The 14506-nt window shown below is 39.2% G+C and overlaps 1 protein-coding gene and 1 long non-coding RNA gene across 2 annotated transcripts; one reads left to right on the top strand and one right to left on the bottom strand.

Annotated features, from left to right (window-relative positions):
• Positions 1-159: 159 nt before the first annotated feature.
• LOC6581386 (CTD nuclear envelope phosphatase 1 homolog) lies at positions 160-2121 on the bottom strand. Its single transcript, XM_002007084.4, has 2 exons — positions 1296-2121; positions 160-1237 (listed from the first exon to the last, which is right to left on the bottom strand). The coding sequence occupies exons 1-2, from the start codon at positions 1325-1327 to the stop codon at positions 391-393; spliced, it is 879 nt and encodes a 292-aa protein (XP_002007120.2). The 5' UTR covers positions 1328-2121; the 3' UTR covers positions 160-390.
• A 3770-nt stretch (positions 2122-5891) lies between these two features.
• Positions 5892-7915, top strand: LOC122757583. Its single transcript, XR_006357679.1, has 2 exons — positions 5892-6036; positions 6472-7915. It is a non-coding gene; the product is annotated as an uncharacterized LOC122757583 (long non-coding RNA).
• Positions 7916-14506: the final 6591 nt, after the last annotated feature.

Raw genomic sequence — 14506 nt, 5'->3', positions numbered from 1 at the left:
GCCCAAGGCAAAGTCGCTGTCGCTGTCATTGTCGATGTCGCTAGTGATTCACTTGTAAAGTGACTAATAATCGAGGCCTTGCGAAAAGAAATCAACGAATGACTAAGATTCGGATATGAACTAAAGGGAGTCAAGGCAAAGACAGAGGAAAACAGAGAATGAAAAGAAGTTACTGTAAATAAATACAAATATATTAATGGATATACAATAGATCATAGAGAAGGCAAAGAGTAGATATGATGACGGAACTATATGGACTATATAACAATATCGATAAAGAAGAGATCTATACCTATCTAGGACTACAAAATATCGAAAGCTCTTAGAAATTTCAAGTTCTTAAGAAATAAAGCAAAAGATTAGCGACCAATCAATAGCCCTCTAACCTGATTAGAATGAATGATGTATATCGTCTTCATCTTCCTCAGCTTCGTAGATATGCGATTCCAAGCAAGTGGCGAGGCAATCGAAGCGAGTGGTGCGACCCAGGACAGAGCGAACATCGCGAGTGAATCGCAGGGCATCCAGAAAGGGCAGCATGCAGAGCAGTTGATTGTCCTGCGAACCGATGCGATAGCTTTTAATGTTCACAGCATTGCCAACATTGAAGCTGTTCTCCACTGGGCAATCGTCGAGGAGCAGCACACTGGCCAGATCCCTGCGAGCCAGCGACACAAACTTCGCCCGAATCCCGCAGATCTCGATGCAATGCTGTCGAAACATTCGACGCTTCAGTATATTTCGACCAGCATCTAGAAAGTCCAGCACTTGAGAGGCATAAGCCTCCGAGGCAGCGGTAAAGACTACCAGATTATACCACTTCGAGACCCGATCCAAAAACAGATCGACGTAGGGTCGCTTATAAACATAGACGCTGGCCTCCGACATGGGTATATAGAAGCTGTAATCATATGGCGTTGAGTGTACGATTTTTGACTTCGCCTTGTAACGCCGATTGTCTTCGGGTCCTGCTTCTAGCAACGATTTCACCCGATACAGTATCACAGACGATATCAGTGTCTCGTCCATGTCTAAAACTAAAGTTTTGCGACGCACCATGAGCAAGCGCTTTTTCGATACTGCCGTTAGCCTATCATCCTGCATATATGTTATGGGGGTATAGTTCATCGATTTCGCGCGAAATTTCGTATATTGTTTACGAAACTTATCACGTATCGTGGGCACCGTGAAAACTATTCCCGTTAAAATAACGCCCAGGGTGCCCAAAAAATAATAGCTGTCAAATAAAGGCATACATGAGATGGAAATTTGATAGGACTCGCTAAGTTACTCACTGCGTGACAAAGAAATTAGCTTGGATATCCATTTTTCAGAATACTTTATTACTATATATTATTCTATGTAAAATACATTTAAGCAATCTTGACTTGTGTTTCACAGTCCAGGGAATTTTCCTGTCAGCCTTTTCCTTTTTTCTATACTACTGCTCTAATCTAAACTCTAGAGCGAAATGGAACTTTCTTTAGGTTTCTATGTGCTTAGTCTACTCCAGTAATTGACACTTCATATTTATGTACCGTTACTTAATACTCCCCGTCGTCTTTTATTTGTATCTGTCTGTCGTATCGATAGAAAGTATTGCTAAGTCTGGAGCTCGCATGAATCAGGGTAAATCGATCAAATCCATAATTATAATGAAATGACTCGATATCTGAGCAGCTTGCCTGATTCCACTTGGTGTCGCGGGTGTGGGCGGGAGTATTGGCGTTGGTAAAACACACAGCCATAAAAAGCGATCGCGAGTAAAAGAATAGAAGACACCCTGTACTTTACAATGTTATTTAAAGAAGCGCCGTATGGAACAAGGAAAATTCTGCTTCTTTCTATACATTAAAACACAACCACATAAATCCCACTGCTATAAAGTACTGCATGTATCGAAATTTACCTATTTTTACGCCGTATATTGAGCCACTAATATACCCACTTAAAAATGCACACAGGGTATTCTTTGAGCACACATTCGCCAAGGCGAAAACTGAAACGCCAGCCATGAAAATGCAGCGCCAGCTAAAATATGTACGTTCCCATTGCCATTCCCGTTCAAAGTTCCACGTTTCACGTTCCATGCCGCCCGCTCCATGCGCCCAGTGATCGCTATATGACGCACTGGCAGTCGAGTGGGTGGAGGTGGTAGTGGTTAAGGAGGTGCTGGCAGTAGTGTGAGGGCGGTTGTGTTGGAGGCAGCAACAGCAACAGCAGCCACAGTAGCCACAGCCGACCTGATGCGATTGGTGGAGGAGACGCTGACGGAAGTCGCCGACTGACGATCGAGGCGACGTTTGCAGTGTAAAATATTGCGCTGGCCTTGGAGTGGCACGCACGAAGCTGAAGCGGCTGCCTGTCAAGACGATTAACAACGACAACAACAGCAGCAGCGACAGCAGCAGCAGCAGCAGCAACACTGACAACTGCAGCAACAACTGCAACTGTGTCCCTGGTTTGTGTCGTCCGGCAGGAGCTAAAATTAATGCACCATATTGTGCGCATCTGTTCGGAGACACACACACGCAAGCATTCAGACATGCACACACACACATACAAATATACATACATACATACACACATCTGCATGGCGACTGTTGCAAATTTGCTGTGTGTGGCGTCTGCTGCTTGTCAACTTTAACCGCAATTGCAACCACAGAGCTCTGGCATCCTTTTCGCCGCAAATGTTTTTAACACCCGCATCTGGACACATGTTGCTGCCGCGTGCGACGCGCCACAGTTGCAGCATGCAACACGCCCAAACCGGAAAGCCAGTCAAATTCCTAAAAGTTGTGTCATCTTGCAGTCGCGTGAATTTTAATGCTTAAGCAGCTTAAGATATGAAATAACGAAAAATAGATTAAGATTAGTGCAATGTGAGGTTAGGCAGATCAAAGAAAAGCTTACCGAAGGAGGGATAGACATATGTAGATTAGAAAGCAAATTTAATCCTAATGAACGAAGGCTGCTTAAACTCTCATTAAAATACTAAATTGCAGTCCAAGATAACAACAAACTTTGGTTAAAGATGAGATGAGCAAAGAACAGATAGAATGAGGCAAAACAGTTAACAGAGCTTTCAGGGCAGAAGCTAGCACACTACATGAAATAGAGTTTAATAGGCAATAAGATCTACGATAAGCACAATATACTTAAATATCTTAGCTTAATCTGTGCATCCTCTTTACTTTGTCAAAATGTCAAAGGCAAATGGCATGCTGAGCTATTTGGACTCATAAAATTACGTATACGTGCTGTTAACTCGAACCTGTTACAGCAATTATTTGTTAAGTTAAAATTAAACAATAAATTGTTGTTGTTATTGTTGTTGTACTGATTGTGAATGCAAAATAAATTGCGCATAAAGTTTAATCACTTTGACTTCACACACACAAACAGAGAGAAAGAATGAACGAGCGAGCATGAGGTAGAGAAAGAGGGAGAGGGCGCGGCAGTAGGAAAGAGCGAGCGAAGAGAGGAGGCAGCTATCGAGCAACGACAACGCCAAAAAATAAAAACGCATAACAAAAGATTCTACAAACACACACGCACACACTTGCATGTACATATGTATATGTGGGCAGCGGGCAGTGCAAAAAACAAGCGAAAAAACCCGGCAACAACAACAACATGAGACGGAGACGGAGTCAATAACCTCTAGTGCATTACTCACTTTTAAAGACCGTGTGTGTCCTTCAACAAAAACGTATCTTCATCTCGCACTCACCTCGCTATCTATCTCGCTCGCCCGCTCACTCATTTCGCTTGACTATTTTGCTTTTCTACAATTTATAATTAAACAATTTTGTTGTTGCTGTTGTCGGCTCTCCTCCTGATTTCCTTCTCCTCCTGATTTTGTGGTGCCCACACTTGCAGCTTTTTGTTGCTGTTGTTGTTGTTGTTGTTGTCTGTTCTTTGCACAAGTGTGTCTGAGCAGGAGCTTCGGCGCAAACTTCTCTTTGCACATATCGCCCCGTCTCGCTCCTTCCTCATCATCATTCAATCCATTGATTTCGCCTCAAAAATTTAGACTTGCCGTCGATTTTTTGTAAACTGCTGCGCATTTTGGGCGAGATGAATAAACTTTAGCACGCTTGCGTGACCTGTTGTCCGCTCTGTCTCTCTCTCAGCTCACTCTCTGTGTGTTTCTCTCCTCTTGCTCTTTTCCACTCTGTCGCTGCTCCATCTCCTGCCCACGCATACAGGCGCAGCACATCCGTTGCCAAACTTGCGCCTGTGTGTGTATGCATTTGTATGGCGAGTAATGTCATTGACTGCAATTTGTTAGCAAAATATTTCAAGTGATAAATAAATTCTACATGGAGCTATACATTTGGTGCCAATGAACTCAATGCAAGCTCTTCATCCAAAATTGATGTTCGGTGCTTTTCGACTGCAATTTGGTTGGTTTTTGGTTTTGTTTCTTTTTCATTTACAGCAATTTGCGCCCCGATTGAAAGCGTCAACAATAGATGGAAAAGTAGATGAAGATCGACGACCACGGGAGACTTTGTTGTAGACTCTGCTACATTGTGTTGCTTATTCTACACAGGTTGAACTCAGCGAAAACAAAGAATTTCTTTTGATTTTGTCAAAGCCACTTTTTTTACTATTTATTATTTTTATATACTCTGCAGTTACAGTAAAAGTAAATGTAATAAAGCTAAGTAATTGAATGCAAGAGGATAGAAAACTTTATTCAATTTTTTAAAATTTAAACTAGATAAAATTTTGTACAGCATATCTCGTCTTCGGGCAAGCATGACATTCATCTTTTAAATAATGTACATACGTATGTATATTATATTTATTTTGAAAGAAACAAGCGCAAAGTCGTTGTTGAGTTCACTGCATTCGATCTACAGCAAAAATAAAACATGAACGACAACTGATACAAACAACCATTCATACACACATGCATATAAATTTGTTTCTGTGCAACCATTTACATATTTATGTATGTATGTGTGTACATGGTGCTTAATCAAATGCAGCGCGTGCATAGAGTTCAAGTTGATTTATCAACGTTTTTAGCATATATGTACATACATAAATAATAATACAGAATATAAGCTCAAGTACATGTAAATATGTAATATCATAAGCTATTTTACCTACTTCTTCATACAAGCTTGAAAAACAGTTACATTGCCCAATATACCGTTACAGTTCCAGCAAGTGAAGTAGCGGAGAGTTGGGATGTCATCTGGCGCCTTGCTGGTTGATTATTCTCTCCAATGCCCAAAGCGAATTAAGTTTCATATGCTCAAGTTACAGCTAAGTCGGTCAATAACTTGGCGACTGAGCAAAACAGCAGGAAAGTTCTTATTGTTGGTGTTTGTTCCTTGATGAACTACAGCTTTTCGCTTAAGTTTCAGATGCTGGCTTAAGAGTCGACCGGTTTAATGAGTCGAACTTAATTTGCGCCCTCAGAAAAAGTCAGCGACAACACCCATGCAAAGCAAAAATAACAGCAACAGCAACCAGAACAAAATAACCGCAGCAAACAATATTCACAGCAAGAGAAAAAGAGAAAGAGAAGAAAAGAGAAGAGTAGCAGAAGCGACAACGACACGTCTGGCAACGGGGCCTACGGCTGGGAGAGTGGGCGACGCAGGCTGCAGAAAGAACAGATATCAATGCTTATGAGTGTGTATGTGTGTGTGAAATCGCCCCAAAAAATGAAGCAAAACAATTGGCAGAAAAAAAGCGAAGTGAAAAACGGCAAGCCGAAATACAAAACAAAATGATGCTCAAGTAACTCATATTAATATGTGTGCGACTGTGTGCGTGTGTGCAGCAGCAGTAGCAGCAGCAACAGCGACAGCGACGCAGTCGCGACGCCGGCAGAGCCATCGCCATTGCCAATATAAACGACGATCGAAAGATGCAAAATGTTCATTCCGTCGTCGTTTCGTTTCTGTATGTATTTCGCTGGCCAAGAATTCGAATATAAAAAGTCAACAAAATAATAAAATGAAGCATATACGAAAGCAGCGATCGCGCACACACACGGAGACAAACATATATGTACACACACATAAACACACGCATGCGGAATTCAACTTTTTTCTGCAACGCTGCGTGCGCCGCCATTAAACGTCGACGCCAGTGGAGAGTATAAAAGCTTAAACTCGCTTCGTACTCGAGTTTATTAAAACCAAAACTGTTCAAGTGTCATGATCGTCGTTGAAGTCGAGAGCTGTTTATTATGAAAAAGTGCACATATTAAACAAATTCTTGTGAAAAAAGGCGTTGCCTCAATAGAGTGAACGATACATGCGAAAAAAATAATTTGTTAATCCAATTCGATTCAGTGCACTAAAGCACACGATAAAAAAAGAGAAAATACAAAAAAGTACAAAAAAAAATAGGCGCACGCCCATCAGCCGCCACGCGACGCGCAAACAGAAAAAATCGAAAGTGTTCGTGTTCTACTGACATGGATTACTTCTGCCTCCACAGCAATAACAACTACATCACCAGAGCGAACAATAATGACAGCGGAGAGAAACTAGCGTTAGTTTTGTCTATGACGTATGAGAGTGCTGGTACCTGAAAGTTGAGAGCTTCCAGCGGCAACGAGAGAGCAACAAGTTACAACTTCGTGCCAGCAGCGCGCTTTGCAAAATAGAAAGCGACTAGAAAAAAAGCCGAAACGAAACGAAACGACACGACGACGAAGATCGGATCGATTCGCGTAGATGTACGTGCACTTTGTCATGACGTTTGTGTGGGTGTGTGCGACGAGCGACTATTGGAGAGCAGAGCAAGAATTCTAATGCGTCGCAATCAGCGGGAGATTGAGCAGCAGCGAGCGTCACATTGAACTTGAACTTTAAAATGCAGTCACAGTAACAGGCCGCATAAATACGTACATTTAAACACAAACACACACGCATACACATGTATAAATATCCACATATAAATTTATTGCTGCTATTCTAGTTTGACGTTTCCTGGGCGCATACTTATTTCATTCGCTCTTCTACAGTCTCTTTGCGTTTGATCATTCGCGAATTGGCACTCGGTTCGTTCGCATGAAATTTTCGCCGCTGTATTTGGCGTTATATTTTGTATTTGCAATTAATTCGCTACTTGACGAAAATGCGAGAAAAGTGAAAGTAATGAAAGCAATGAGTGAAATGAGCTCGTTGGCCCGTGACTTTTAATTTATATTTAACAAGAAAAATAAAAAGCTGAAATACATGTAACGAGTGTACGCAAAGCACGAAGCAACAACTTAATAAACTGAAACGCGAACGAAAATCAAACCAGAAGAAAGCGGCGAATGTGGTTTATTTACTGTTGCTCAGCTCGGCCCACGCTAACATTTAGCCAATATTCGAGACCGAGAAGAGGAAAACGGAAACAACATGGAAAGCATTGAGAGCAAAGTCGTTATAATTTGTTTTATTAATTTTTTTTTTTGCGGTGCATTTCCTTATAAATCTAGCCTCTACTAGGCTTTGTCTGTGCATTTGATATAAGATCAGACATAGCCTATGAGAGGTTAGGTGTAGCAAGGGGTCAAACAGCAGAGAGCACATATAAAAATGAACTGCCGATTACCGTAATAGCGAAACATCGACCTGATAACTGTGACGACGAGCAGAAAGAGAAGGATATAATAAAATGTGGATAAGAGAACCGCAAATGTACGTATGCATATGTATTGATAAAGAACGGCAAACATGTGTCTACGTACGTAAGTATATACATATGTATGTATGCGAAACGAACGCCATGGCGTTCTAATCTTGTCTTCTACTTTTTTCCCATTCGCAGCCCAACTGTCGATATTTGGAGCGACGCTAACTGTAACTGTTTACACACTAGAATAATGTTTATTTATTTATTTATACATACATATATAAATGTCATTGTCAATAAAAGCACTTTAACGATATTTGATTATATTGCTGTTTTGATTGGGAATAGAAAACCAAATGCTATTTTTTCTGGTTTTGGTTGAGCTCAGCAGAGAGCATTGGATTACCGAGATAATTGTCGTCGTCAGCCAAGCGGCAAAGCTAGGAATATATAGAAACAAACGGCTGGCGATTTGTCTGTTTTGTAGATAAAGTGAAATAAACAAATGTATTTTTGTGATGACGATTATTGAATTAAGAGGAATTGCTGGGTATGTCTGTGCCTGATTACTGTTTAAGACACCATAAATAACTGAAAATAAATAATTTTTTTTCAACATTGCTTACGTAGATAATGAGAGTTCAAAACCTAACGTATTTCTTTGCAAATGCGGATCGGTGTTGTATCAATGAGCACTTTGTCGAGTTTGACTAGCACTGCAAAGCAGTGCAATAAGGAGCTGCCAACCTAAACAGAATAGTACGCGCTGCTCGTCACACGCGCATTTGTTGACTGCTATATGGATGCTTAGCACTGCTTTCGGCAAGCAGTGCAGTTCGTTATTTTTTTAGCAACAATAAAATGCATTTAGTTAATTCAGTTGCAGCCGATGCGAAGATTAACGAGCGAAGCTGCCGATTCAGCTGCAGCAACTCCCACAATGGCAACGCGACTGTGCTTTGGTTTATTTGCAATCGGCAGACATAAAAAACGCTCAATGGCCAATGCGTTTTGTCGGCTCAAAGTTTTCTCACACATAAACCCGAAAAACCGAAAGACATTAGCCAAAATAGAGCCGAAATAACAGTCGCGATGTCTCAGCCTAATGGCCAAACAGTTGGCCATTCGTATTTTATAGCTCCGGCATTCAAACTTTGCCTTTTCCAACGGTTGCAGTTCAGCTATTGCATCTGCCTTCACGGCTTATGTAAGCCGTTGTGCAGCTCAGCTCATCACATCTGCCCACATATTGGTTATTTCATTTTCCTCTTGCTTTGACCTTCGACCCGAGTCATTAAAGTTCAGCCTAAGCTAAACAAAATGAGACAAATGTGATTTAATTTGTAGGCAAATTGACAGCTCCACACAAGCCACGCCCACCTGTTAATTAATTTTCAGACAGCATACAAACAGCAGCAAAGAGAAAAAAAATGGCCTACAAAGCTGAGCAACTGAGAGTGAACCAAAAAGACAAAAAAAAAAAAATGCATTGCAGTAATAAATTGACCCACTTTCGAATCTGCAACCTGACCCAACTAGCAAAGCAAAACCCAAAACCCAATACTAAAAAAAAAAAAAACCAAAACAAACTCGACAAGCGACAAACAACAACAAAAGCAACAGCAACAGCAGCAAACACTTTAGTGCAACAATTTAGTGTCGAGCGAAACGAAAGACTTAAGCAACGAACGCGATGCAGGCGACGAAGCTGCTGACAAGCAGCGGCGCCCTCTAGCGGCAGCCAGCCTAAGCTATAGACATGTCTGCACGTGAGCTGCAGTTGAATGTACGTACTTATATATATATATATATCTGTATGTGTGTGTGTGTGTATCTATATGATCAAAATTAGTCTTACTCGAGTAATTTGTGCTGTGGAGAGGCAATGGAGGGCGGGGCGTGGCAGAGTTGGGGCGGTGGCAGCGCCAATCACTTCGCAAATGCAACTTCAACTTCAACTTTAAACTGCAATTGGCTGCAAATGCGAATTGAGTAATTGGCTTGAAGCTGCTGCTGCTGCTGCAGTTGCAGTTGTGCGGACCTGAAAGCAAATCCAATTGGCATTGTTTGAAAACTTTAACACCAACAACAACAAACATCAACAAGAAGAAACAACAACAATGAATTCTACTGCATTTGAAAGCAGCGAATTGCAAAGTTTTTACATGAATATCGCATTAAAAAAGATTAATAAAAAATGCTGCAGCTAAACAAGCTCTCATATTTTTTAGTTAAATGAAGACAAATTTGGGTAATAGCTAAGATTACATATATAGAAAGCTTAATGACAGTGTAGCATTAATAACTTATTTGAAGTTGTTATTCCTTAAGCTTTAAGACCACTAAGAACTTGGCCAAAAAAAAAAAAATTTTTTTTTTTTGTTTTTGTTTTTATTAATGTTTTATAAGAGTAAACACAGTTCTATATCATTAAAAAATATTTTAAAATTAAAAAAAAAAATTAATAGTTTGAGGAAACAATATAGTGAACAATATAAAATTTATTAAAAAAGGAGTTTTAACAAATATTTTCAAATTATTTAATAAAGTATATATATATTATTATAAAAATATATATATTTTATTTCAAGAATTTCAAGAACTTGAAATTCTTGAAATTGTACTACAAAACGCCACAAAAACCCTGCAAAATGGATTATTGGATTACAGTTATTGCTTACTTAGCCACGCTGCAGACAATTACATTCGCCAATTTTGTTAGTATATACCCTGTAATTATAGACAAATGAGGCGGCAGGGTGTGCCCAATTAATATTGATTTGGTAGATATTAAAGCTGCTTAAGAGTGAACAACAACGTATACCCTGTAATTATTTAAGCGACTATAAGCTCATTATTTTAACTTTGAAATTCAAAAAGTTAACATTCTTGAGCTAAGAACATTTCTCACAGGTTTATCTATTACGTAACTATGATGTAGGGGGCATATATCTGGGTAGGGTATTACTTAGCCTATAAATATATACAACTTTATATATATTGTATTTTTAGTTTTTTTTTTTTTTTTTTTTAATATATTTAGCTCTGGCTTAGCCAATTGTTATTTTTTATAGGCTTAAGTCGCTTGGCCAATCAACCAGCCAACTAGCCAACACTTGCTACCACGTCCAGTCCAAGTCTAGTTGAATTTCATGCTCTAGATACTAGCATGCAGTTAGTATAAATATACATATATATGTGTATATGTAGTATATATGCACGTGTGTGTTTGTGGCTTGGCAACGGCTTAAAAAATATATATATATATATATATACAAAATACTTTGCTGCATTCAAAAAACTTGATATTTTTATAGACTTTCCGATCGATTTCGATATCGATTTGAACGGCATATGCTTAAAACTTTTTTTTTTTTTTTTTTTTTTTTCGTTTTGTTTGAATACATTTTACGAGTGCGCGCCCCAAAATGCCAATGCTATAAACAACTGTAACAGCAACAACTGCAACAAAACCAACAACAACAACATTCATAATCATAGCAACAACAAAAGCGATTTCCATTGTCCGCAAGGTGTTAAAAAATCGTTTTTTTCTTGTTATTGTTGTTGTTGTTGTTGTATAACCGCAAGATTGAGGGGGAACAACTTAAAAATCGATTAACAAGCGCGTAATTATGGACATATTTCGTGTGTGTTGCAACAACAACAACAATCAGCTGACATATGAGACGAATATATATACATATATCCATATTTATATAAATATATGGATTTATGAAAGTAAATGCCAAAAGCTTTAAGCGAATCACAAGAAAAAATGCCCTTGAACTTGAAATGTGCAGGCATAAATTAGCAGGAATTGAAGAGAGGGAGAGGGAGAGGGAGAGGGAGTGCGAGGCAGAGAGAGATAGAGCAACAGCTGACGGTTGGCTTTCACTTTTGCTCAAGCATTTCAATTCTGTGTGAAGGGCTCTTCATTTCAGCCAAATGCAATTGGAATTTTTATACCATCGAGAAATGGAAATCAGGGTCTAATGGTTTTGTGAAAGGGTATGCAACAGGCAGACGTGGCAAGCGCTATAAAGTATACATATATATATCAAGAAGAGCAGTCGGACGAGCTGAGTCCGCTTAGACATCTATGTAGATTGGAATATGAGCTCTTTTTAGGGTTCAGGGCATCTCCCAGTCGAGCAGTCTCGCCTAGAGCACACTTACTTGTTTTCTGCTCTTTTTTTTTGGAAGGTAAACAAGTGCGACGCCCAGCTATGTAAGTGTGTGAGTGTGCGTGTCTGTCTGCCTGTCTGTTTCGCTGCGTGTGCGACAAGGTCAACACCTTTCCTTTTGCTAGAGCGAGAGAGCACTAGAGCTCTCTAGCTGAGGTACTCGAAGTTAATTGAAATAAGTGTAATAACAAGAAAAGAGATTGCGCATACGCCCTATTAATTAAAATAGATATTTGCATAAATTATATAAGCAATTGTCGTATTCGAATTAAGCGTGTTAATTTACTGCAGACAAACGAACAATCGCACAATCAGACAATCCAGTCAATTGGCCAATCTATCATAACTCTATCAATAGACCCCAGACAGACAGCTACCCTTCATTAACTCTATGTGTGTGTGTGTGTGTGTGTGTGTGTGTGTGTATGAGTTATGTGTTGGCTTTTAGTTTCAGCTTGGGCTTTTGCTATCAATCGCAACACGTCAGCAAACGACAACAGCGGCTGCCACCTTAATTAATCCAGTTTTTATGGAGCGTCTTGTTTAAATTAGTTTGACATTTAAGTTTTGCGAAGCCAATGGCTACTGCGGTTGTTGTTGTTGCAGTTGCTGCTGTTGCTGTTGCTGTTGTTATTATTGCTGTTGGTCTCTCTCGCCATCATCTATGGTCATAAATTTTTAATTTCTGGCAGTGAGGCTCTCATCATAAATTGCTTTTTAGTGCTACACAAAATATCTTAGCCAAATGTGAAAAGAGCAAAAGCGAATGCCTTTGGCATTCAAATGACCAGATCTTATGACTAGCCTGAGATTCAGCAACCAGTTGAGCGGGCGAGCAAACGGATGGACAGCCGATTCAGTTCCAGTCACAGCCCAGTATTCAATTCTCATAGAGTTGGCGAAGAGAGGAGGGAGAGAGATAGAGAGGGAGGGGAAAAAACCGAAAACAAAAACAAACAGAACAAACGGATTCTTCAACAATCGGACGTGTTTGATGATGAACCTAATGTCGATTTGAGCAATTTCAACAAGCGCTTAACAACAAATCTCGAATTTAACAGCAACATTTGATTTCTGATTTTATAATAAAATTAAAAAGTTGTTTTTATGCAAATTGTTATATTTGCTGTTGTGGTGCCTCTGCTCGTATTTATATTTAATTATGTTAATTAAACAAGCGCGGTAAGTTCTGATCGAAGCTCAAAACTGGACAGCGGCACTAAACAAGTAGGTGAGACATATACTTTATGCCCCAAACCATATTGAAAGTGGTTTATCAGGGTATTTTATAGAAATTGGTAAGCCTAAATAAAAAACCCCTCATGAATCGGCTGTGCTGACGTATTTACATTTCATATGCTCCACGCGTTACAAACATGATATTACTTTATATAAGTTTGATACGTTTAATACAATGGATATTATTGATATTAACGATACGATACTTTGAATAAAATAAGTAGCATACGTAGCATATATACCATATGAAACATATTTACATACTTTGTTTACGTAAAACACAAAACACCGCTAGTATACGTAAAAGATATATCACACGTAGTTTACGTAGAATACGTAACATACGTATTTTAAGTAATGCTAAGTAGCTAACGTAATGCTACGGAGCTTAAGTAGCTTACGTAACTTACGTAGTTTACGTAATTTACGTAGTTTACATAACTTACGTAGTTTACGTAATGTACGTAGTTTACATAACTTACGTAGTTTACATAACTTACGTAGTTTACGTAATTACGTAACTTGAGTAGCTTACGTAGTTTACGTAGCTTACGTAGTTTACGTAATTTACGTAATTTACGTAGTTTACGTAACTTGAGTAGATTACGTAGTTTACGTAGTTTACGTAACTTACGAGTAGATTACGTAGCTTACGTAGTTTACGTAATTTACGTAGCTTACATAACTTACGCAGCTTACGTAACTTACGCAGCTTACGTAACTTACGTAGTTTACGTAATTTACGTAGTTTACATAACTTACGCAGCTTACGTAACTTACGTAGTTTACGTTATTTACGTAGTTTACATAACTTACGCAGCTTACGTAACTTACGCAGTTTACGTACTTTACGTAACTCGCGCAGTTTACGTAATTACGTAACTAGAGTACTTTACGTAGCTTACGTAGTTTGCGTAGTTTACGTAACTTACGTAGTTTACATATGAAGTTTACGTAAAATACACAACATGAAAACCTCTAGCCCTCACTTGAATTTTTGAGAATCGAGGAGGAGGGCATTAGCTGAAAATACGTCACAATCAAATCAAACTAGCTAATTTTATGTTCGCTAAACTGATGCGGAATCTAATGAATAAGAAAAGATAACGATTCTTTAAATAATAAGCTTAAGCAATATTTTCAGCCAAAAACTTGTTCAGTTTTCTTTTTATCAACTAACCATAATTTTTCTGAAGTGCAGCGGCTTATGCAGCTTGCAATCTCAACTTTATGAATGAGATTTGAGGTCTGCGCTTGATTTGTTTTTGCGCTCTATTTTGATGTGCAAATCGAGTCGAGTTGGCAGCGCCGTCTGCAGATTCATTCACGGCGCTCCAAACCTACCTCAATTTTGGTCTTTTTTTGGTTTTCTTTGTCGCGCTCGTGCTAAAGCCGAAGACACATAGTTTAAGTTGCAGATGGCCAACTGACGGCAACTGGGGAAGCTGTAAGCGAATCCGAATCCGAATCCGAATCTGAAT

Source organism: Drosophila mojavensis, unplaced genomic scaffold, assembly GCF_018153725.1.
Source record: "Drosophila mojavensis isolate 15081-1352.22 unplaced genomic scaffold, ASM1815372v1 contig_74, whole genome shotgun sequence".
Taxonomy (NCBI): Eukaryota; Metazoa; Arthropoda; class Insecta; order Diptera; family Drosophilidae; genus Drosophila; species Drosophila mojavensis.
The sequence above is the reverse complement of the archived record's forward strand: the minus strand, read 5'-3'. Positions and strand labels throughout refer to the sequence as shown.

Bases quoted from the DNA above. Each gene is read 5' to 3' on its own strand.
- LOC6581386 (XM_002007084.4), bottom strand. From the start codon at position 1,327: ATGGATATCCAAGCTAATTTCTTTGTCACGCA. The intron at 1,238-1,295 runs GTGAGTAACTTA...TTTATTTGACAG, and splicing joins GCTAATTTCTTTGTCACGCA to CTATTATTTTTTGGGCACCC.